This window comes from Propithecus coquereli, unplaced genomic scaffold (genome assembly GCF_000956105.1).
Source record: "Propithecus coquereli isolate 6110/MARCELLA unplaced genomic scaffold, Pcoq_1.0 Scaffold5, whole genome shotgun sequence".
Lineage (NCBI taxonomy): Eukaryota > Metazoa > Chordata > Mammalia > Primates > Indriidae > Propithecus > Propithecus coquereli.
Window position 1 is genome coordinate 15,825,337 of NW_012150840.1, and position 25,838 is coordinate 15,851,174.

General features: G+C 37.8%; 1 protein-coding gene across 1 annotated transcript in view; it reads left to right on the forward strand.

Moving 5' to 3' along the window:
* TTLL5 (tubulin tyrosine ligase-like family member 5) overlaps positions 1-25,838 on the forward strand; it is a 320,186-nt gene that overhangs the window by 245,873 nt on the left and 48,475 nt on the right. Inside the window, exon 29 of the mRNA XM_012656057.1 lies at positions 12,308-12,525. Within this exon, the coding sequence (XP_012511511.1) occupies positions 12,308-12,525 (218 nt within the window). The remainder of the gene's footprint in view (positions 1-12,307; positions 12,526-25,838) is intronic.

Consider the following 25,838-nt stretch of genomic DNA (forward strand, 5'->3'; position numbering starts at 1 on the left):
AATGGGTGTCTCTCACCATTCATGCATGCGCTTTTATTTTTATCTCAGTCTCGCATTGTGCTCGGAAATCAAGAAATTGTCTTGCACTGAATCCACCCCTGGAAAAGACTGATCCTGTAACATGAGAGTGAGAGAGGAAAGTCACCCAGAGCCATTGGCAGAGGTTTCGAGGAACAGAGATACAAGAAAATTGGTGTGATCCAATACATTAGAGAGCACAATAAACAAAATAAGGCAAAATTGAAACTATGAGCTTTTTACAAACTGATGGGTAAAACCAGCAATTTGAAAAACATCTTAAGTCAGACTAGAGGTTGACAAACTTTCTGTAAATAGCCAAACAGTAAATATTTTAGGCTTTGCAGGCCATAGGGTCTCTCTTGAAACTACTCAACTCTGCCATGATAGTGTGAAAACAGCCATAGACAACATGTAAATGAATGAGTGTGGCTGTCTTCCAATAAAACTTTATTTAACGGGTGGCAGGCTGGATTTGGCCTGCAGGTCCTCGTTTGCAGACCTCTAGTCCAGAGCAACAGAACCATTTGAAAGTTTTCCTGCTTCTGATTCATTAGGTTTGGAGTGGGGGCTCAATTATTTCCACTTCTCTAAGAAGTTCCCAGGTGATGTTAATGCTATTTTTCTGGTGACCACACTTTGAGAACCACTGATCTAAAGAGAAAGATTAAAAATTTCTCTTCTTATTTGTTTTCTGTCCTTTGGAAGGGAGACGGGATGTGTTAAAACTTAGTGTTGCCCTTATAAAATTTCAGGCAATAATTTTTGTAGGAACTTTGTTGCCATCTTTTTCACCCCATCCACCACAGTCTCCTCATGAATAAGTAACCAAAATACCTCCTTGCTCATTCTTCTTATCAGGGTACATTCTGCTCAGCAGTCACTGTTCCCAGGATTCAAGTCTTTTGGAGGGCAAGAGATAAATAATGGGACAGATTCTTCTCTTTTTGTTTTAATAATAATGGCCACCACTTAATAAGCATTTACTGTGTTCCAGCACTATTCCAGGCACTCTGTATACACTAACTCATTTAAAAGGAGTTACTGGATGGTTGGGGTAATTACAGAATCTTGATAGTTAGGGATAGCAAAGTGAATCTGTTATAGATTGGTATATCCAGATGTGTGTCTTCTCTCTAGTTTCCCTCCTCATACTGGCTTCCTGCCCCTGAAGGAGAAGGCAAAAAAAACTTTTCTTTCAGCTGAGTAGGGGGACTTTCTCAGGCAACAGTGACTACTGGTGACATCAGCATGAGTAGCTCTCCATGCTGGGGTCTGTGAGGAGGGCTACACCGGCAGTGAGGCCCAACTGACCTGATTGTAATTGCCGACATTGAGCTGATGTTATTCTTGGCGCAGGACAGAGCGATTACTCAGTAGTTTCTGTTAAAGTGATCCTTTGTTAAACTTCTGCTCCCACCCCACTCCCCCGTTCCTTCCCTCCCACTCTCTACTCTGCCTCATCCAGAGTAAAAAAGAGCCCAAAAAGCAGAAAAATTAAGGACATTTGATGGCCAAGGCAGAACTGCTGAAGTTTCTTATAAGAATAATGGAGGAGAGGAGAGATTTTAAATCCATCTTAATTCTTCACTGGTTCTGTTCTCTTTCTAAAGCCATTCAATTTTTAGTAGACTTAATTTTCAACATTAGTAAGGTAACTCAAGGTAGGAGAAAACTGAGCTAAATTCCTATCATCCTTCCACCCCATGTTTTTTACTCCTCCATTCCCACCATGCTCAAGTTTACCAGGCTAACCTAGATTCAGTAAGGCCAGCAGAGGCTAATGTTTCTGTAATGAGCAGGGCCAGCGGCAGCTCGGTGTTCACATCAAGGGGTCTTTAAGTGTGCTAGTAACATCTCCCGTGCCATGTGTAAGGAGCTTTTTGCTAATGGTGTGTGTGTAAATGCACAACCCCACAGGTGTGGAAAGGATGCCCATCACATAAACCCAGCCAAGTCTTGTTATTTTGCTCCTAAAAGTTCATTGCATGTGGCTAGAAACATTTTGCCCTGCTGCAGGAATGAATACTCTTTCTCCAGGCCTTCAGCTGCTGTGAGTTTGTGTCGTGGGGAAGGGGAAGGAAAGAAAGAGAAATTCAGCAGGCACGCAGTCTTTTTCCAAGCAGCCAGCAATAATATGTTAGTTAGCTCCTTAGCGTGGCACAAAGAGCAGCAAACAGTCTAGCTGCGTAGAAGGTGTCTTTATGTGTCTTTATATCCGTGTGTCAGAGAGGAAGGTTGGACTGGGGGCATAAGAGGGGAGGAATCTGTGTGTGTGTGCTCAAGTTCTGGAACATATTGACTTGAATGTCATAACCTATTGCTTCTTTGGTTTTTTGTCTGATTGGTTGATTGGTTGGTTGGTTCTTTTGTTCTATTTTGTTTCTTCTCCTGACCTTATCAGGAACTCACATAATACTCAGCTTCTAGCTTTTAGTTGTTACTGATTTTCCTAGGACCATTTGATTTAGTAGATTTTGCCAAACCAAACTTTTTTCTTCTTACCTAATAAAAATACATTAAAAATACATGAAATAATACCTGTAAAACTGCATTCAGTTGTTTTGGAAATAGCCCCTCTGTTAGACAGGCTTTAGAAGCAGGTAATCCTTAGTTTAAGTCTTGCCTCTGTCTAGTCCATGAGCTGGGACAGGTTATTCAAACTTCTTTGACCCTTGTTTTCTTTATCTCTATTATGGAGATGATAATATACACCTGTGGGTTATCATCAGGCTCATAGTCCTTGGGATGTTGTGTTACCACATGTCAAGCACCAAACCAGGCATTTTATTTGTATTATCTCACTGAGTCCTTACAACTGCCCTCTTATTAGCACCATTTTACAGATGAAAAAAACAGAACATCATTTATGTAACTGTCTCAGGGTCACACAAATAATAAATGAACTAAATGATCGTGCCACTGTACTTCAGCCTGGGCAACATAGCAAGACCCTCTGCAACTACTAGCAAATAAAAGATAAAAAAGTAATCATTCTTACAGCACAGGTATATAGTAAAAATAATAATAATAATAATATTATAGGTCCTATCGCTCCAATTATTACTTTGTCCTTTCAACCCTGTTATTATTACAGATAATACTATTTTAATTTTATTTCTATGATAGGTGTTTTTTAGAAGACTACCAGGAAACATGACAGGTGTCTACAAATGTGACTACCACAGATGACACCTTTGCTTAACTCATATTATGCTTGCCTTTTCAATACCATATAAATCTGATTCTTATTGTATTACTACAGTATAGATATTAGTTCATTATGTTAATTCATTACAGATAGTAACATAAGTCCCCTGGTTATTATCAGGTTGTTTTCTAAGCTGCTGCTAGAGGAATGTCCTTCTGGAATCTTAGAGGAAAATGGACGTATAGTGAGTGCTTCTTGTGTGCCAGATGTAGTATGATGTCCATTTCACTGATGAGGAAACTCATGTTCAAGGAGTTTAAGTAACTTACCCAGGGCCGCCCAGCTGCCTAATTACAGAGATAATATTCAAACCAGGTCAGAGGACTTCCAAAGCCCTTTTCCACTCTACCAACCTCCCCTGTGATAGAAGTGACTCTTCAGTGTCTTTTTATTTTACATGTTTATTATCAGTCAGATAAAGGTATTCTAGCTTTATTGCTGGTGTGCTGCTACACACTCTCATATATGTAAATATAAAAGACAGGGTCAATGTAATCAATTAAAATTCAGAACTCAGCTAGGTTGTGAGTATTAAGAAGCAATTGTTAATGTAGCAGCTACTTGGTATTAATCTTATTTGTAATATATCATTAAAATGTGATTTTGCAATAACCACCTGGTGACCAGTTTCATTCTCTTCCCTCACTCTGTGACCTGTAGTTTGTTTCTGTTTGTCTGTAGGCATATAAGAGACTCACAGCAGTCACTGTGTGAGCTAATGAAAGACCTCATCTTTAAACACGAGGAACCCATCCATCTGAGATGGGTGCAGCCCCAGGAAAAATGCTTAATGAACATGACAGGTCTGTGCAACATATGCCCAGTAGGCCAACCATGTTGCAATTCTGGGCCAAATAAAACAAATTATACATTTGAAAAAAGAGACAAGTTAGATATTTATAAACTCAGGATTTAATGTTGTAGGGGAAACTTAGAGATTGCCTTTTAATAATTATTTCAAGATACAGACACATTATTGGGAGAATGAGGGCCCTGACATATAAATAATTCCCTGCAGCTACTAGCAAATAAAAGATAAAAGAGACGATTAAAAATGAGGCTATGAATTCTCTTTTTTAACCAGTTGAGCTCTCAGTCTGGGATCATTGCTGATCTTTTTAGGTTATCTTTGTATACACCTGCACACACACACTCTTTAACTTTTAAGATAAGTAACAAAGATTTGCTTACAGACAATTTTTTTTCAACCTTTCCTTCTCTAGAAAGAGAATGATCTTGGAGCAAAACAAATGAAATCTGTCTTTTATATGAATCTGATGAAAATTGGACATATTACTAGGTTTGCTTTAGATTTGCTTTGGAAAGGAGATTTGATTTAAATGGATTTGCTTTAGGTACATTTGCTTTAAAAGGGTGTCAACGTAACACAAATAAGGCAGGATAGTATAGTGGGGCTCTTAAATCAGACTCACTGGGTACAAATCCCCGCTTACTACTCAGTAGCTGTGCAATCATGGACAAATCGCTGAACATTTTTCCTGCCTTGGTTCCTTCTGTAAATGGAAATGATGGGACATGCCCCAGGAGAGTGGAGGGTTAGATGGGATAAAGCAGAGAGAGCACTCAGAGCAGTGCTCTTCCGTGGTAAAAGCTCAATAAAAGTTAGGTGCTCTCATTATTGTGTATTGCCCTTTTTTCATTGCAGTAAAAACATATGACATAAATTTACCCTCAACAATTTTTATATATACAATACAATATTGTTAACTATATGTACATTGTCGTGCACCAGATCTCTAGAACTTCTGATATTGCATGACTGAAACTCTATACTCATTGAAAAACTCCCTGTTTTCCTCTCCCCCCAGCCTCTGACAGCTACGATTATACTTTCTGTTTCCTTGAGTTCATTACTTTACATACCTCATATTAAGTGGAACAATACAGGATTCGTCCTTTTGTGATTGGATTATTTTACTTAGCATCAATGTCCTCAAGATTCATCCATGTTGTATCACAGAATTTCCTTCTTTTGTTTTTTTCATAGTACTGTGTTTCAAAAGATTTTTTTCTTTTTTAAGGCTGAATAATATTCATGTGTGTGTGTACGTACATACACACATATATACATCACATTTTCTTCATTCATCACTGGGCGTTTAGGTTACTTCTACATCTTGGCTATTATAGATAATGCCTCAATGAACATGGATATGCAAATATCTCTTCTATTATGTATTTCTTTTAATTTTAAATATACATAGCATTTTAGTTAAACCCCTGTGCCAGAAGCAGAAATTGGTTAAAATGATATTAAAAAAGGTATCCTAGGAAAAGCTCAAGGCTCATAAAGTATTGATTAGCTACATTTTAAAAACTAATATTTACTTATTTGAACAATTAAAAATGGTATACAAATTAATTTGTTAAGAGTTGCTAAAGAGAGATATGAGAAGAAAGACTAAAAAGAATGATTAATACCAGGATAAAATGATTATTCTTTAGAATAATATCTGTGTACATTGTTAGCATCTTTGTCCAAAGGTGTCAATGTCTTGTAAAAGAGAAAAGAAACAACATTAGCATCAAATTATGAGATAGCATTTCATGGTATACAAGCTTTTTCCTCATAATAATCACAGGAAAGATAAGGAAATTAATCTTATCAAACATACTTACTGATGGAAATGTAAATTGCTACAGCCTATAGTGAGAGCAGTGTGGGAATATGTTAATATATGGAAAAGTTTTGAAGCAGATGAATAAAAACACTTCTGATCTAGCTATTCTACTTCTAGGAAATTATTTTAAGGAAATGATCCAGCATATGTCAAAATATACAGATAACATGATGTTTATCCCAGGACTGTTCTTAAAGAGCAAAATAAATCAGTGAGAACCTGAATATGTGTGTATATGTGTCTGGATGGTGTTTCAAAATGGAAGCATAAGATTTTGAGTGCCTGCTTTTTTTCCACTCAGAAATTTATTATAAACATACATATTTCCATAACTACAAATATAGATCTACCTCATTGTGTCAATTTATAGCATTCTACTATTGGTGGTTGGTTAAGTAAATTATGATAAACCATAATAGAAAATACACAGCCATTAAAAACAGTGATCTAGATCTACCTTAATAGATAGGAAAACATATTCAAGATAGATATTTGAAAGAAAAAAAAACAGTTTCTAATACATTGGATATCATATGATCCCATTTTTGTAAGCACACAGAAGTACAAATATATACATACTTTGTTTAAACATAGAAAAATGTCTAGGGAGGGAGGAGGAGGGAGGAGGGGACGGGTATATGCATATACAAAGAGTGCAATGCGCACCACCCGAAGAATGGACATATTTGAAACTCGGACTTAGGAGGGGAGCGGGGGCAAGGGCAACATACGTAACCTAAACATCTGTGCCCCCATAATATGCTGAAATAAAAAAAAAAAGAAAAGAAAAATGTCTAGGTGTTAACAGGTTATCTCTGAGAGTAGAATTAGAAATGAATTTTAGCACTGTTTTCCTTTTTCTAATGAACATGTATTAAAGAAAGTAAGGTGTTTCCAAAAAAGGGAAAAAACTTTCAGTCTGCCAATTGTGTGTGTGTGTGTGTCTGTGTGAGTTTGTGAGAGATCAGTGTTCACACATCGCTGGTCACTGAGAGAGATGTGAAAGAAATGGAAAGCAAAGCAGTCTACGGTCACATGAGTCTAAACTTGCCATCAGAATATCAGCCTCCCCCAAGGTATGACAAATTGGTTCTGTGGTTAGATGGAGGGCAGGGCTGCTAATGAAGAGCGTCATCCGTGCCATGTCTTAGGGCAAGTGAGTTTCACTGGGTTTTATGGTCATGACTGTAGCCCTGGCCTTATCCAACTGCCTCATAATTAGGCTTTGTTGGTCATGTCACACACCCAGCCCAAGATCAGTTCAGATGTCTCAATACTGTTGAAAAACCAACTCAGAGACTACTGATGGTATCTTCCGTTTGATTAGATGAAGGAGTCTGAGGCCCATGAATATATTTGAATATCTGGTTATAATTACCTTCAATGCTTCTCAAATGTTAGCAAGTACTTAGGGACTGTCTGAAGTACACTGATTTCAATTGGTTGGTGAATAATAGTTTCAAAATTGTTCTGCCCACGTTAAGTACCTGTATTTACATCCTTTAGACTAGGTCATTTGAAGTAGTAAGAACCTCGTTTGCTACTAGCTAAAGGAGAAGGAGCTTCTTAATTGATTTTAGAAATAGAAGGATATGCCAGAGGATTTCCAGTATCTTTGGCAGCTCCATGTCCTGTCTCAGGTGTTTGAGTGGTTGGTCTTTCTGTAAGAACAGTAGCAACTTCTGGGTTTCTGCCCCATCCCTGTTGGAGTCATAATACAGCTCTGTGCTTTGTAGCAATATCAGAAGTTGTACTCTGTTGCTCTTGCTCAGCCTCCAGTCTTGTCCCAGCTGACAAACATTGTGAATGGAAGACAGCCAAGAACTCCACACAGTGTGAGACAAAGGCCTTTTGGAAGCTTACTTTTGCCAAAATAGAAACAGCTACCCTCACCCTCATCTTGGCCCCAAGGTTTTTACAGCATCCTAGGGTCGTGCAAAAGTTGCAATGTGTTTTTTGCATTGAACAGTTCTCGGCCTGGTTGTAGGAAGGTGAGCAATTAGTGGCTTATATGCTCAAGAAAATGTACCATCCCAGTACTTTAGCTGCCAGAGAGAAACATACTAGAAGTGCCTTTGTATACTATATAATGGGAACTTTATCCAAGTTAGGACAAAATCTAATGTGGGGAGAATAATACATAGAAATGTTTGCTCTTCAGAAATCAGAGTAAGAGGGGCACGAAGAGACATTAACCTTCTCAAATAGAGATTAGCATTTCCTACTTCATCTCCCTGAATTCTCAAAAAATGAATTTACAGAGTTATTTCACTATGAAGAGACATCCAGCTCTGCTCCATCACCAAGAAGCCTGAGTGAAGGCTAAAAGGAGTGTTTTTCTGGAAGGAATTTTAAAAAATCCTCCCAGAATTTAATCTCTGAACAGTATTATCTTTCTAGTAAGAGAGCCCAGATTTTGCTTCTTCGGAACCTTCCAAGTTGCAGTCTGTGTTCTGTCTATCAGAAATTCCTCCTTCCCACCCACGAGTACCCTTCTGTTGTGGGGGAAGGAGGGCCTTTCCAGTCTTTTGCCTGGGGCCAAGCCAACCCTCAAACTGTGGTTTTCTCTGAGTCTCTTTGCTGTAGCATGGCTGTTTCCCACACCCAGCAAAGAAGCAGGAGTCGTGTACATGTTGACCAGGTCTTGAGTAGAGGCCAGTGCTTACACATCTCTCTCCTTCCTAGGACATTGACAACGGCGCAGCCCCCATCCCTGTGTTGTTAACATTGTAAATCCAAACCTCACATTTCTTAGAAATTATAGAGAAAGAACTTCATATCATTCTTCTGTCCTTTTATGAATGAATATCAGGACAAAACAGTTCATGTGCTCTATAGTGGGGTAGAGTTGTAGGATTGGGGCCAGTACAGGCTACGGGGGGCCTGGAGAGGCTGATTTCTGCCACTGGTTTAAACACGTTCGTTTATATGTCTGCTTTTAACATTGCCTGAGTGTTTTCCTGGTTTTCTTATCAGATTTAATTGCTTTAATCCCATCCCACTTAGCTTTGACTTTCATGAAACACCTGTCTACATTACTGACTCTTTGGAGCTTCAAATGGTGTACAATTGTAACAATTTCATTATCCATTCAGTATATTAGAGTATCATCATCCAACCACCAGTCGCAACCTAGAAGCTTTTTACTATATTTGGAAAGAGTATCTGCTTTCTGAGATGTAGTACATTTCTGTTGTATTGAGGCTTGAGCAAACTTGAATCTGTGGTAGATTGAGAATTATTTCTCATATCAGTTAAGATTCCATTTGGCTGCATGTAACAGAACTCCCTCTGCCCGTTCATGGCTTAAACAAGTTAGAGGGTTCTTTTTCCCCATATGGTTAAACATCTAGAATAGGTTCTCCCAGACTCCATGATGCCATCAGAAACCCATGCTTGTTCTGTGTTTATCCTCTTGAATTCTTAGCTTACCTTAATAACTCTATGCCTGTTCATCTCTAGCTAGATATCCATGTTCTTGGAGGGAAGAACAGTAAGTAAAGGGCAAAAGGTGTGTACCAACCAAATCTGCCCTCTTAAAAGAGCTTTCCCCAAAACTGCACGCAGAAGCTTCTGTTTATATCTCATTGGCCAGAATGTGTGTCACGTGATTATCCTTGGGTACAAGAGAGATATGGAAATGCAGTTTTTCAGCTGGGCACACATTATTACCCAAACAAAATCGAGGAGAAGTAATAGTATCCAGGCAGTAAGTTCTAACTTATTTTGCTGTTTGAAGTAAACACTAATCTTATATAGAGCATCAATGTCTAAGGTCCTACCACAAAATTTGCATCTAGGAAGGTGAATTTATTTTTGTTTGGGATCTGCAGAAAGCCTGACATATTTTGTGGCTGAATGTGAATTGGTAACAAACAACACATTAGGCACTGTTCAAAGTCCAGAGAATGGTCCTTTTACAGGATTACATCTGTATGTAAATACATACTTGCCTATTTTCTTGTATGGGAATCTAGTTGATGAATACTTGGGGTTTTTTCCCACTATTTTCATTTATTAAACACCTAGGCTTTCTACTAGGCACTGTGGGTGAAACAAAAATTAATCACATACATAACCCAGCCATTTCCAGTGTGTATTGTCTTGAAGGGAGAAAAAGTACATACGTAAATGGCTGTAATGCAAAGTAGAACATACTGTGATAAGACACATAAAAATAAATTTTTCTAAGTGTTTAGAAGAGGAAAAGATTATTTCTGTCAGAGAGAATTGAATAAATACGATCTGGGGAACCTAAACATATGTTTTCATTTTAAGTGTTTGCTTTCACAGCTAGTGAGCATCATCATAAGACTAGAAAAATATGTTGGAATAAAATGCATAACCAACTACCATTCACAAATGATTACTGATAGGTAGACTTGCATGTCATGCCATCCTTTGGTTCCTTAATAGACTGAGGTAGTGGTTTGGGAAGGAATGGAGCATTTGTTGAGTGTCTACTGTGTGCCTGGCTCTTAATTTATTTCAGGAAACTCTTATTGAACGCTTGGGCTAGGGTTACTTGCAGGATCTTCATTTACTCTCCAACAATCCAGCAAAGTAATTTTAATTGCTTATGAGAAAGCTGAAGCTCAGAAAGGTTAAAGTAACTTGAAAAGATCACCCACTTTGTGACAGGGCCAGCATTTGAGCCCAGGCACATTTGACTGCAAGCCATGTTCTTTTCCATTTACTTTGGGTCTCTCTGCCTTTCACTGATGACCTAATCTGCTTTTGTAGCTTGTGTTCAACAGTTAATTCCTTCTTTAACCCAATCTAATAGGGAGTCTTATACCCAGCTGGTTGAAACTTAGGCTTCATTTGGATATTTTTGACTTGTACTGAGTTAAATTTGTTACTGGCTTAAATGTTATTAGAACTAGACTTCCTTTTGTCTTTTTAATAATTTATTTATTTTTGTAATAAATTACTACATACACAGTACAAAATTCAAAAGATACAAATGATATGTAGTAAAAAGATAGTCTCCCTCCTACCTTGACCCCCAGTTAACAAGTTCTTCTCCATGAAGGCTACCAGTTTTTTGTGTATTCCTCCAGAATTGTTCTGTGCAGATATTACTGTGTGTGTTGGTGTATACATATATGTTTGTATGTAAACTTTTTTCTTTTTTATAGAAATGACAGCTCACTATACTCACTGTTCTCAGCTTGCCCTTTTCATTCATCTTTTTGTTTGTATTTAGATGTCTCAGAAAGGTTTTGGGAAAAAAAAGAAAAACTTGGTGGATTAGGAAATGTGGTTGTCACCATGACAACATTTACTGAATAGGTGTTCTTACTGATGGCAGTTCACAGACAGTATTAAAAATATAATATAATTCATGCTGGATGCGGTGGCTCACACCTATAATCCTAGCACTTTGGGTGGCCAAAGCGGGAGAATCACTTGAGGCCAGGAGTTTGAGACTAGCTGGGCAACATAGCAAGACCCCGTCTCTAAAAAAAGAAAAAAAAATTAAAAATTAGCTGGGCCTGGTGGCTCTAAGTCAATAAGGTATTGCTACATCAGAATTCTAAACTAGGGCCAGGCTTGGTGGCTCACACCTGTAATCCTAGCAGTCTGGAAGGCTGAGGTGGGATGATTGCTTGAGGAGGAATTTGAGACCAGCCTGAGCAAGAGTGAGATCCCATCTCTACTAAAAATAGAAAAAATTAGCTGGTTGTGATGGCACGCACCTCTAGTCCCAGCTACTCCAGAGGCTGAGGCAGGAGGATCGCTTGAGCCCAGGAGTTAGAGGTTGCTATGAGGTAGGCTGACACCACAGCACTCTAGCCTGGGTCACAGATTGAGACTCTGTCTCAAAAAAAAAACCCAAAAAAAACAAAGAATTCTAAACTAGCCCTCAAGCCCATGACCGGGTCTGGTTCATGGTTCCTGTTCCAGCCTCATCTCTCCACTCTCTATTTGCTCACGATGCCCTGGCCGTGCTGACTTCTTCCTTATCCTCCTATGTGCAAATCTTCTAGAGTTCACAGTTTTAGTGTGGGCTGGAATGGAGTCAAGTTTCTAGTTAGTTTTAGTCTGTGCTTTATTTCTAGTGCTTGATACCTGCTAAGAGACATTCATTAAAAATTCGTTGATTTTCACAGTGAAGGAAACTAAGACCGAGAGAGACCAAATGCTTTCCTGATTCATGCACGGGCACCAACACATATTACCTAGATGCTGTGATTCCTAGCCCAGTGTACTTTCAGCAAGATCATCCCAATTCTCTGCTTTGAGAGATTCCCCTTCTCTGAATCTAGACCTGCACTGGCAACATCAGAGAAGTTTTCCCTTTAAAAACAATGACTTTATTTGACAGCTCCCCTTTTCTTTTTGCCACCCTTCAGGTTTACAAACCAGTTACGTATAACAGATGGGTTGTGAAGAGGATCTCCATCAATCATTTTTTTTCTTTTCCTTGTAGGCAATCTTTGGTAGCCAGACACTACCTAACTCCAACTTATGGACAGTGAATAATGGGGCAGGCTGCAGAATTTCAAGTGCTACAGTTAGTGGCCAGAAGCCAACCACTCTGCCACAAAAACTGGTGCCACCTCCAAGTTCTTCCTCCTCCCTGGTCCCCAAGCCCCCACCCAATCACAAACAAATGCTCAGAAAGGCAACATCCCAGAGGGCTTCCAAGTAAGTTTTCTGTAATATTCTGTTCACTTTCTTTGAGTTATATCAATTTTAAGCTAATAGTACTCTTTATTTGTGGAGCTTTGAAGATAGTTATTGAGGTATTGAAAACAAGAACACCTGGTGGGGAATACAGGCTCAGCCCTGGCTACAGTTGAAATCACCTGTGGAGCTACTGCAACATGCGGATGGCGGGTCTCTCCCCTGTGGGAGGGGCAGGCACTGCTCGGTTAGGTTCCACAGGTGATTGTGATGAGAGCTGCCTGCAGGGTTCAGGGTCATTGCTAACCAACTCTGCTGGCCTCTGACAAGAACTACAATCTGACAGTGCACCAGGTGTAACAGTCCTGAACCATGGGCTTGGAAAAAGGCAATGAAAACTTCCTCCATGTATCTTTTCTTGGTCATTCTACAAAATCAGATCAGCACCCTTCTTCTCCCCCCTTGTTTGTTTGTTCACTTTTAGGCAGGTGAATGAGAAGATACAGGATTAAGATTTCATTTCAGAAAATAAACTTTGTTCACATTAGTCAACAAGCTCTGTATAGCAACAGTGTTTTTATAATAATACCTTTGTAATCCACCTATTTTATACCAAAAAAGACATTTCCGTGCCTGCATCAAATTTTTGTAGGTCACAATCCTTCACTCTACCTCCAGCCATTTTTTGGTTAATGAACTAGAAATAGATTGGTAAAAGATGTTGATTCAAGCAGCCCTTTTTTAGTTTAAAATTGGGGAGCTTTACAGAGGTGTCTGGAAAAGGCAGGCCTTTCCTGCTGTGTGGACACCTAGAGGAGATTTGTATTTCTCTTGCCTTTGTTGAGGCTTGTCATTCATTTGTCCTTTACAAGATCAGTATTAGTTGTAAGAAAGAATCCTAGGACATAGAAAAAGTAGTTACTGTTTTTCCCTCCTTGGATGGTGAATCAAATTCTGGATTTGGATTGAAAACAAACCCTTGTGACTGTTTTAATTATATTGCTGCCATTATTCCTTTATCCAACAAATATTTATTCAGTGCCCACTAAAGTACCAAACACTGTTCTAGGAATAGTTGGCATTATAATAACTGCAGAACCCTCTGGAGTAGTAAGGAAAGGCAGTAAGAAGGCTGCAGTTTCTGGTTGAATTCCAGTAGCAAAATAGAAAGGAAACTGTGTATCTTCTCACCTTAGAAAGAGTAGAGTCAAATCCTGAAGGGTGCAGCCTTTGTAGCCACACTTCATTAATTTGATACCTTCAGCAAGTTACAAGTTAATCTTTTGATTAAGGGTATCTACTTCCAAGGTCAGTTGATAAATACTAGCAAAGTTAATATAGTACATAGAGCAAAGCCTGGCACACATTAAAAACTCCATAAGCCTTAGTCACCCTCATGCATTCTAAAAACACACTCTCCTTCACAGGTTTGAAAAGCCCACAGTTAACTAGGAAAATTAGTGAGTTGGATGTGAATGCTGAATTTGCCAGTGTGCTCCTTGTTTGTGGATTCTCTGGTTATTGCCAGCACCCTGAGATGGCCCGGGGTGGTCTGTATGGTGGCTGGTCAGCTGGTGGAGAGGTGGGCTTAGGCAGCAGGGCTGGATGTTTGAAGACGCTGCCTGCTGCCCTGAACTCGCAGCTGGCAGGAGAACTCCTCAGCCTCCTGAGATGGAATTGCAGCTCTTTGGACAGACTTTGCTTTACTGCATTTTTGTGGTTTCTTCTCTGTGACAGGCAGGAGTGTGGGAAAACCGGAAACAGCTCAGCATCAAAAATGCACAGAAGGGGGAAAAAGCAAAGATTTCTTCAGCATTTAAGTAATATAATCCAAATATCAAAAGGCATGCTGTGAGGCGTTGTTCCAGGAAATAGTTTCCAATTTGCCTTTAAAACTCTAGCACAAGTCTCTGAAGCTAAGTTAGTACTAATGGAGACCTTAGCATTCTCTCACTTACATGTAAAATGTGCAGTGTTGTGAAGGCCCCACAGTTTTCAACTATTTTTATGACTTTTAGGAAAAATAATAGCATGGTTTTTCATGTGGATGGACTCAATGAAAAGCTCCCTCTATCAAGTATCCAGTATCCATTTTTTCTTAAAAATAAACCATATTTTATATTAATTTTAGATTTATAGAAAAATTATAAGGATAGTACAGGGAGTTCCCATGTACCACTCACCCAGTTTTTTACACTGTTAACATCTTACCTTGCCATGTTAAATTTGCAGAATGTACCATACCAAGAAACTGTCAGTGGTACATTACTATGAACTAAACCCCATACTTTATTTGGATTGACAAGGTTATTTTTAATCTAGAGAAACTTCTCATGACTCCTGAAATCGGGATCCTGAGTATCAGTCGATATATTCTAACTATTCTAAAGTAATTCTTGTTCCTAGGCAGAATTGCAAGTTACTCAACATCTCTGTGACTCAGTTTTCTATTTTAAAATAGTAATAACAATAAAATAGTACCTGCCTCATAAGGTTCGTAAGAGAAATAAATGAATTAATGAATGTCAAGCACAAATCCAGTGCCTGATACATAATACATGCTGAATATGTGTTAGGTATTATTATGGTTAGTAATAAGATGGCATTTCAAGAAATTTTCATGTAATTTTTTACTTCCTCCTTACAAGATGTGTTGCTTCATTTGCTTGGATCTTATTAATGGCCTTACTGTGGACTCTGGCTCAATTCAGATTAATCAGGAACCCTGAGTTATGACTGGTGATACTGAGTCACACTCAGGAATGCCATAGTTGCCCCAAGAGACACAACTAATGAGAAGTTGTAATGAGCTTTTGACCATGCCAAGCCCTGTGTTTTTGGGTTGAACTTCAAACCTCTCCTAACACAGAAGTTGGCATTAGACAAATATAGAAGCAATTTCCAAAAGCATCAGAGTTTCCACATCCTAGAGGGTTGAGTTTAGAGAACAATAGAACATTAAAGATGGAATGTCGTGTGGATTTTGGTGCAAAGGGAGTTGAGAATCAGAACAGTGGGGTCCTGTTTCTTTATGATAATACTCAAGTCACTTTCCCTCTAAAGGTTTCATTTTCCCATCTGTAAAACAAAAACCACTGTCCCTACTGAATAATTAACCAAAATAACTTGTTTTCTGTCTATTCCATTGAAAGCTTTTTTATGAGCACATTTGTTTTTTAGCCCTGATGCTTTATAGCCATTTTCCTCATCCCCTCTTGGCCCAGCAGTTCTTTGTTAGTGTTCTAAAATTCGTATACTTATATTTCCTATAGCTAAATCTCACTTTTCAATTCTGTGAAGAAAATGATTTAGAATTTTTTCCGTTTTCTTTTTTTCCCCACTATTTGCATAATGCCAGTAGCCTTTCCTGCTTTCCCTCTATAATGTTCGCAACACTTCATAATTTAGTACCCTCTTCAGATCCTCCTTTCAAAACTATTTGTGGTATTTCTTCCAAGTGGTCAGCTGGACTAAGAAGGATGACAGCCTCTGAGCAACTACATGCATCCGAACTATCTCCTTGTCAGTGACCTTTTTTCCAGAGCCAGAATCATACTCTCCAGGAAATATGAAGAAAGAAACCTGAGGAGATTGAAATTTGCCAGGCACAGGGGCAAAACGCATAGACTAGAGATGAATTTGAAAGCAGGGTCAAAAGCTATTGTGACTTGGGAGACTTCTCTGAAGAAAGAAAACTCTTTGAGAAACACAGACTGAACTCTCCAGTGCTTTTCTTTAAATAGCTGGGATTACTATTCCTTACCCAGGTCTTAGGATACTCTGCGTCAGTGACCTCAGTGGAAGCTGAAGGTAACTACTGTTCTGTGTCAGCACCCAGGACAGTGGTGTTTGTTACAGGCTGCTAGGGATTCAGAGGGAGGAAAGCAGTCAGGAGCTCAGGAGCCTGGGAAAGCTAAATGCCAATCAGTGTGGTAAGGTCTGCAGTGCTGCAGAAGATGTTTAGAGGTTCATGTCAGAAAATATAAAAAATAAGCATCAGGTTAAAAAACACTGTGTTCTATATTTTTAGCATGTGAGTCATTAAAGTGAGAAGATTCTAGGGCAAAGTCATCAGGAGTTACAAATGCTCCAAAAGTTCTTGATATGAACATAAATGTCATATTGTAGGTTAAACATCTTCTGTCAGCCTTTTAGCCTTTTATTATGTGTAGTTTCAAGAAACATAATTGAATCTTTGGCATTTCCATTCTTAAATATAGGAGTCTTTAAATTATACACTTCCAAAATATGTGATTATAGAATTTTTGTGCTAGAAGATAAAGGGATGGAATAGTATGGGGCTATGAGTGTGTAGCAAAGTGTTCAGGTAGGCAATGGCCAAGCCACAACTGGAACACATATCACCTGCTATGCTAACCTTAGATTCTTCCCAATAGACCACTGATTTCCAAGGTCCCTGACGATTCATCCAAATACATCTATGCAGCAAATGGCAGATTAATTATTTTAAAATATTGCTTTTTGAAAAATGTAACGTACACTCTTAGGAACTCGCTCCCCTCCCTTTCTACACCAGTTTTACCACTCAAATGACCAATGAAGTAATGCTACTGTCATGTTAAAGGTGTTGGGGGAAATTCTGTTAGATGTAGCACAGAAAGGATGGGAATGAAAAACAACATTAAGGGCTTTTGTATAGTGCCTGCCTGTGAGAGTGCAGTCTAGGAAATGAGAGGGAGACCTGGAATATCCCAGATGATCCCCTTTCACTCTGAGTTGCAAGGCCTGAAGGTAGGAAGGAGGTAAGCACCAGCCAGGAGGTCTGCCACTAAGACTCTCTTTCTTCTACTCACTGTCCTGATTTGGATCTCAGTGATGGCATTAGGAGGTCTTAGGGTTTGTTTTTGGTATGGACAATGACATCAGTCAGAAGAGGGTCCTAGCAACCACACCTAACCAAGAGTGGCACGGTTGCATGTGGTTCACTGGGAAGGAGAGGTGTGTGAGGGTCACGAATGACGGATCCTCCTTTGGTGATTCATATTCGTGTAATTTAAATTAAAATCTTCTCATCCCTGCCTGCTGGGGTGTTAAAATAGTTACTGAAATAGTAATACCACTGCTGGATATTTCCCATCCCTCACTTCCGTTCTTTTTTATCTGAGTATGAAAATTCCTTTTTATAAGATTTGGGCAGGAATTTATACCAGCCTCTGATAGAATCCATATCATTTCCTCCGTGAACATTAGCCCTTAATGGCAAACTTAGACTTTCTTCTCTAAGGATGAGCAAATACTGAAAAATATTGGGGACTAGGAATAGATAGTATAGATTAAAGAAAGCTTCATGGAGAAGATCCAGAGGTACTGCCAACCTCTGAAATAAGTTTAAGCAAAAAAGAAACATTTTAGAAAATAGATAATCTTAAGAAAATTTAGGATAGAGTGCATCTTTGTGAAGAGCTAGAAAAAGCTATCATATAGAAAGAGCAAGTGGTCTAAAGTCAGGGAGGATTGCATAGAGATGAGAACTACCTAAGTGAAAAACTGAGATGAACACAGTGAATAGAGATTGGGCACTGCAGAAAATTGAATTCATGAACTAAAAGACAAATGTCCAAAATTCTGAGGAAAAAGTATACAAAGATAAAAATGATGGGAGAAAAGATAGATTCAACCTAAAATAATGAATTCCAGAAAGAGAATAGAAGTAATAGTCACTATTATAGGCAAATAAAATCTATGGATATAAAGGGTTTTGGACAAGAGCTCCCATGGAATAGTTTTTAAAACTAGAACATTTCAATTAAATCCTCAAAAAGTAAAAATTATACAGGACTCATTCTCTGACCACTTTATAATACAATGAAATATTAAAATACAACTCTGGACAAATGCCCAAATAATTTGGAAATTTTAAAACATTCTTTTATGTAATTGATCAAAATTATAATGCAGATGATATTGAAAATAAGAATTGTATACATCAAAACTTATATTTGAAGTGTAGTCAAAGATGTACTCAAAGGTAAATTCATAATCTTAGTCATCGCCAAAATATGGAAAGATTGTAAAGAAATTAACCAAGATACAAATGGCAAATTGGCTTCATCTGATAAATTGCCTTCAGCTGAGTGCCCAGAGCATTGTGTTCAAAAGAATGGTGAGGACTTTCTTGACTCAGCAAGGAAGAGAGCTTTCATTGATTAGTAGTATCCACCACACGTGGGAGATGATGGGAGCAATGAATATGCAGGCACATTTGTATTGTACCTGAAGTAAACTTTTATCACATGAAATTAGAAGAGGGACAATAAAACAAAGCTAAGAAAAACAGATAAAAGGAAATCAAGAAGAAAAGCAATATAAAGTGAAAACCAAGCCATAAAATTAGTTAAGGTCAAAACCTTATTTAGTTTGGGGTAGGGGGACTGGGAAGGAGAAAATAAACATACCCCTGCCAGAAAAATAAGAGAATTAAAAATAGGAAAAAGACATTAAAAGTAGATATAGAGGAGATTGAAAAATTATAAGAACACTGTGCACAGTTGTGTACACTGAATTTTAAAAACTGGATGAAAGACAATATTGTAAAAAATATAAAGTATATAAATTGTTTCTTCTTGAAGAAAAAGAAAACCTAAGTAGAACAAGGTAGAAGTTTTAAAACTATCCAAACTGATTCTTCTTAAAGAAATAGGGTACATGAGTAGGCCTAGGAAACAATTTTTAAATATCTCCCTAACATAGTTCTTCAAGCCTTTGTTCTGACGATGTCTTTGGAGGCTTCCAAGTGCCTGCAAGATAAAGCTGGGAGTCCTTACTCTGACACACAAGCCTTCTGCAATATGTCCTCTGCCCTCTCTCCCACCTTCTGTATACTATACCACTCTTTCGTACGCAGACTGCTCTGCACCCCTGCTTCCCATTCTTTGTTCTACATGCCCATGTCATCTCTGCAGAGTGCCCTTAGCCCTCTTGAACCTATGTCCTGCCTTTTGTTTAAGATTGGGTTTTAGTTCATCACTTTAATGTATCTTTCCCAACTGCCCCATCCTCAGCTCCTCTGCTGACTCTGCCATCAACTTGCTTGTTTTATTTCTCTTTTTTCATGTGTTGTGCTTCCTGTAAGTCTCTTAAAGACAGATAACCTGTCTTTACCCTTTCATCACATATGTATTGATTGTCCATTGTGTTCTACATTGCTCTAGACACTGTTGATAACCCCAGTGGACAAGAGAGATAAAATCCCTGCTTTCATGAAGTTTATTTTTGAGAGGAGATAAGCTCAGTCCTCAACCCCTGATATAACTTATATTCGTGATAAGTTCTTAGCAAATGGTAGTGGTGGTAGTGGTGAGGGAAATGGTGGTGGGAGAGATTGTGGGCGAAGTGGTGGTGGAGGTGATAGTGGTGGTGGTAGTGACAGTATTTTGTGTCAAGGTGTCAAAGATCACTAAATAACAATTATCTCATCAGTAATTATTTATATTATGTAGAGTAGTGTATGGGAGGCGGTAGAGCACAATTGTTAACAGCACAGGATTTGAAATAAGATTTGAATCCTGGCTCCTTCACTTAATTGTTATTTAGAGCAATATCTAAGTTTCTGTTTCATTATCTGTAAAAATATTACCTGCATCTTAGGAATTTTCTTAGAATTAAATGAGATAATGTGCTTCTCTGACTTACATTGTCTCCAATGCATGCTGGTTGGTATAGTTGTAATGTCTGCTGCTGCAGTTGTTCCCTATTAAAAGAAATCACATTTTTGTTGTTAGTAAGTTGATATTTATAAGTGTAATTTGGTTCTAGCTAGCAAGTCTATGGCTACTCAAACACATTCTGATTTCCTGAACAGTAATAACTCTAAAAACCACTGAAGGAAAAGGCTTAGTTTCAAACAAAAGGAAAGATTAGATTTAGACCTACTGACTTCTAGTCAAGTTGGCTGATAAAGTTCACACTTTAACAACCCCTCTCTGCTTCAAACACATAGCAATGGTAGATAAAAAGTTTAAAGAAGAAAATCTACAGGACATAGCTGTGCTTCAAAACAACGGAAATATCTTCTTGGCCTCAAAATTAAATGAGATTCAATGAATGAGGCAGAAGCTACAAGCTTTCTGAACTCTCCTTTGGAAGCAGGCAGTAGCCAGCTGGAGTTCAGCTCCTGTGGCGTACTGGGGCCTGCAAGTGATCTACTAAGATGAGAGACTAAAGCCGGGATCACTATTTGAAAATAAAACCAATTTGTTTTTTTAATTTTTTTTTATTTCAGCATATTACGGGGGTAAACATGTTTAGGTTACGTATATCTCCCTTGCCCCACCTGAGTCAGACCTTCAAGCGTGTCCATCCCCTAGACGGTGCGCACTGCACCCATTAGGTGTGTATATACCCATCCCTTCCTCCCCCAAAACTGATTTTCAACTGAGGACGATCTGGCTCCCCAGGGGACATTTTTCAATATCTGGAGACATTATTGTCATAACTGGGGGAATGCTAATGGCAATAGTGGGTAGAGTCTAGGGATGCTGCTGAGCACAGGATAGTCCCCCACTACAAAGAATTATCCAGTCCAAAATTTCTATACCAAGGTTGAAAAACCCTAAAGGATGCAGTGGGCTTTTCTATTGGGAGACTGATAAAACTAGCATAGACCCACCGACTGAGGCTACATATTTATATGAGACTATGGGCCTACAGAGTCAGCAAGACAGTGATTTACCCTTGCCTGTTCATGTCTCAGAACTGACCTGGATTTCTAAATATCACTGAGGCAAGGCCCCAGAATGCCACTATAAAGCCTGGTTATGGACTGGTGTCAGGGCACCTAGGTGGAGGCAACTATATAATCTTCAGACAGGGAGGAATGAGCAAGAAGAGAGACAAGAGGGGAAATGACTCCCATTCAAAATAAGCCTGCAAACCAAAATTCCAAAACACATGAATAAATCTAATACTAAGAAAGATTGCCAACAAAATCAACAACTGGAACATGAATTCTTTACAGATAAATTAATATTTTTAAATAGTCAGATATGTTAGATCATGTGTCTAATAGGAGTGTCTTGTGGAACATGACATATGACTCTGATCAGAGTATCAGAAGAAAGACCTAAGGGTTAGTTGAACAAGCAACACTTTAAAAAATAATAACTGAGAATTTTCCAGAATGGAAGAAGACATGAGTCCTCAGCTAAAAAATTCATGTCATGTACCAAAATAAATGTACCTCTAGACACCTCATAGTGAAACTGTAGAACATTAAGCAGAAAGAGAAGTCTAAACACTACCTGAGAGAAAATTCTCTTTAACTACAAAGGAACACAGAGTACCAGCATTCTTCTCCTCAGCAATAATGGGTGCTAGAAGACAATAGCTAATAGCTTCAAAGTGTTGAGACGTAAAGTAACTTCTAGTGTAGAATTTTATACATAGCTAAGCTGTCATTTGAGTGAAGGTAAAATAAAAATAATTTGAAACATTCAAAGTCTAAGAGTATACCACGTGTGAACCGTCACTAAAAGAACTATTAATAGTAAATAGTAAAGACTGTATAGGATAAAAGTGAACCCAGAAGTGTTGTATAACATGAAACAATGAAGTGCAACAAATTTATAAAATGTCAATAAATGTTCGTGACTATAAAAATAATTATTGGTTTTTAAAAAAATAAAACACATTTAAGACAACAAAAAAAGATACAGGGACCAAGAGTATTCAATGGATAGAGTCTGTGTCAAGTTTAAGGATGGGACAGAAATACTGAATGACTTTATACTTAGGAAAAAAATAGCTAAATAATTGATATGTAGTCTATAGCTTTCAAACCAATAGAGGAGGGAAAAGTAAATGTAGCAACTTTATGAATCCAGTGGAAGACACGAAAAGAAAAAAGCAAAGGAAAAATATGGTAAATAGAGAACAAAAACTAAGATAGAAATAAGTCCAAATATACAAGTGGTCACAATAAGTGTTAACATTATATTCTTCTATTAAAAAAGAGATGATCAAATTGCATCTTTTTAAAAGTTTAGTTGTAGGCTGCTTAAAAGAAACATACCTAAAGTAAAATCTCAGAGGGGTAGAAAATAAAGCGTTGCAAAAAGATAAACCATGAAAAACTAATCAGAAGGAAAACTGGTGTAGCAATATTAGTATCAGGTAAAATAGAATTAAGCAAAAAGTATTAATAAGGATAAAGAAAAGAACTTGTATGTACTTCACATCACAAATTCAAAATATATAAATGCAAAGATGACAAAATTAGAAGGAGAAACTGGCAAATAATCAATCATACTGGGTAATTTATTTAAAATGTACTTCTGTCAGTAACTGATAGGCAACTCAAACAGGAACTACTGAGGATTTGAATATTTGAAATGTAAAATTAATAGTTTGCTTTAATAAGTGGCTTTTAATCTTTTTGGACCAACACTCATAATAAAAAATATATTTGATATGCAATCCAGTAAAAATATCTATCTGTATGTATGTATATATATGAAATTTAAGTTTCACAAAATATTATTTTCTATTCTTTTTTTAATGCTGATTTTGAGCCCCTAAATTGATTTTACAGCCCAAGTATGAGCCGCAACTCACAGTCTGAAAAGCACTAATAGCTGTACATAGACTCCTGTATCCAACAGGGAGAATGTACATTCTTTTCACGTACATGTGGAAAAGTTTAGCACATACTATGTCACAAATGAAGGCTCCATACGTTTCCAAATATCAATATCAAACAATTCACACTCTTTATCTATAAGCCACTTAAATTAGAAATAATTAAAAGAAGACTTTTAAAAAAAAATCCGTGTTGAGAAATTTTAAAAAATAGTGTACCTATTACTCATACATTAAAGAGATTATCTTAATGTAAATTATAAAATATTTAGAACTGAAAGCTATGAAAGTACTACATATCAAATTTGTGGGATAGCTAAGACTACACTCAAAAGTAAACTTTATCTTAAATATGTTTACTGAAAAGACAAGAGGGATTAAAAATAAGCGAGTTATTATTTAATTTGAAAAGCTATAAAAAGGACAACAGAGTAAACTAATGAAAATAAAGAAAGGAGGAAAAATACAGAAATCACCTAGAATAGCCAGGCATATGGCAGAACAAGAGAGAACAGTGCCTCAAATTGTGTCTGGCACAGGATAGGGGTTCATTAAATAATTGTTGAAGGAATGAATGAAATTGACAAAAGCAATAGAAAAGATCAGCTCTGGAAAGACTAATGAGTAAAACGAAAGGGCCCACATAAATAATATCAGGAACAAAAAGGACTATAACCTCAAATACAGTGGAATAATGTATAGTATATTTATAAAACAGAGTCCTGTGCACCACTACTGCACAAAAGTTGACTTCACTAAATGTTTCTTGAATTGGTTTTGGAACTAGGCCCTAATGAATAATGTTCTAATTGTTATTTTCTAAGGATTAACATATTAGCTTCTATTTATGAAATGCATGTATAATCCCTGGACTGATAGATACAAGGAAGAGGCATGCATATATCTATGTGCTTGTAGGTATGTTGTAAGGAAAATTGTAAGGTATTTAATTTGTGACTAAGTATTTGCTAAGAAAAGTTAGAGTATATATTCCTTTCTTGGGGAATTTTTTAACTTGTCCCCGGGATGTCTTCTCTTCTTTGGGAATTGAAAGAGGCTGGTTATCACCTGTATTTTACAAAAGTGATCAAGTTTGGGGTTGTTTGTTTTCAGGACCTTCACAAATGCAGCCACGTCTGTTTTGCCACAGTCCTGGTAAGGTCAGCATTTCTAGCTCTTCCTGTAAAATCTTGAGCATTTTCCTTTTGTGGGTCCTTCCTTCTGCAGAAAGGTCATCTCTGATGTGGTGGCATGAATCCAAGATAAACTTTTACTAAACCATTGAAATAGAAAACTAGCACCCCTGTGTTAGGGATGTGGAAAGCCTTGAAAAGAACCCAAAGAGAAACAATATAGCACTAACCACAGTCAACCGTGTGAAGTAATGAACAAAACAGACCTTAAAGAAAGCATATCACTTTCAGAAAAGTTTCCACTGATCAAAATAATGGACAAAAAAAGAACAGAGGAAACCACAAATAAAGGAAATGAAGATCCATGAAAAAGTACATCAGAAGCCTGACTAGCAAAATAGATAATGGAGATACTGCTCATTATAACCCTCCTCAGACTGGTGATGATTTGTTATATGGGCTGGCTATATGGTGTGGTCTTGATGCCAGTGGAATTCCTAGCCAGCCATTTGATTGGCTTATATTCCCTAAATAGAGACTTGCAATAGAGGAAATTTTTCAAAATGATAAATACAGGCAGTATTTCATCTTCTGGGGATATTATTTGTTTGTAATGCATCATTGAACAACTTCTTTAAAAGGCCCAGGAGAGCTGTCCTCTCAGAGTAGGAATAATGCTGATGTCAGGTTCTTTCTCAGACCTCAGAAAAATGGAAGAGGCAAGAGAAGTAGATAGGTGTGAAGCAAGTGAATCCAATTCAGGGTTAGGAAGTACACATTTAATATTTAAGGAAACTCTTTAGGTGCTAGCCATGAACATGTCCCAAGGAAAGAGATTGCCTTAGTTGAAAGGAGCATGTCACTGTTCATGGAATTCTTCTAATTCTTTGTTGCTACTATACACAACCACATTTCTTATTACAGTTTTTAAGGGGCTAAGCTAATCAGGCAGCCTGCGTTTAAGCAGTTTTTAATAATCATTGACAGTCATCCTCAGAGAAGAGCCTGAATTGCGTCCATTACCACAGCTGAGATTATAGTAAGCCTCTAACTCTCAACCTTTGACTCACTTTTCCCTCTCCCAGGCACTTGCACCATTTGCAAGAAGAGCAGTTAAGGACTGGATAATTCACATCTGTCACTCTTCTTGGGTTTGAACTCTAATGTTTATTAACATAAAGATAATGGCATCTTTCTGGGCCCATCTTTTCAGTATTTCTCATTGTAAAACTCTTGTATAACTCATTTTATAACTCCAGTTTTTCTAAGTTCATCTTAAGCCACTTCCTTATAGTCTATGTGGAGTATGATCAGAAAACAAGAGGTAATGGAGCTGTGTCAAACACGTATTTAACTTTGCCCATTCAACTATTCAGAGAGAAAGAGCATTAGAATTTCAGTAAAGTGGCTGATTCTATTAACATTTGATGTTCCACTTAGGATAAGATGGGAGATACGTTATTCCAATCAGTCTCAGTTCCCATGGGCCTTTCTTATAGGAAGAGCATCCCACTGCACTGTTATTTTCATGCTTAAAGATACATACTTTAGGCCAGGTGCGGTGGCTCACGCCTGTAATCCTAGCACTCTGGGAGGCCGAGGCGG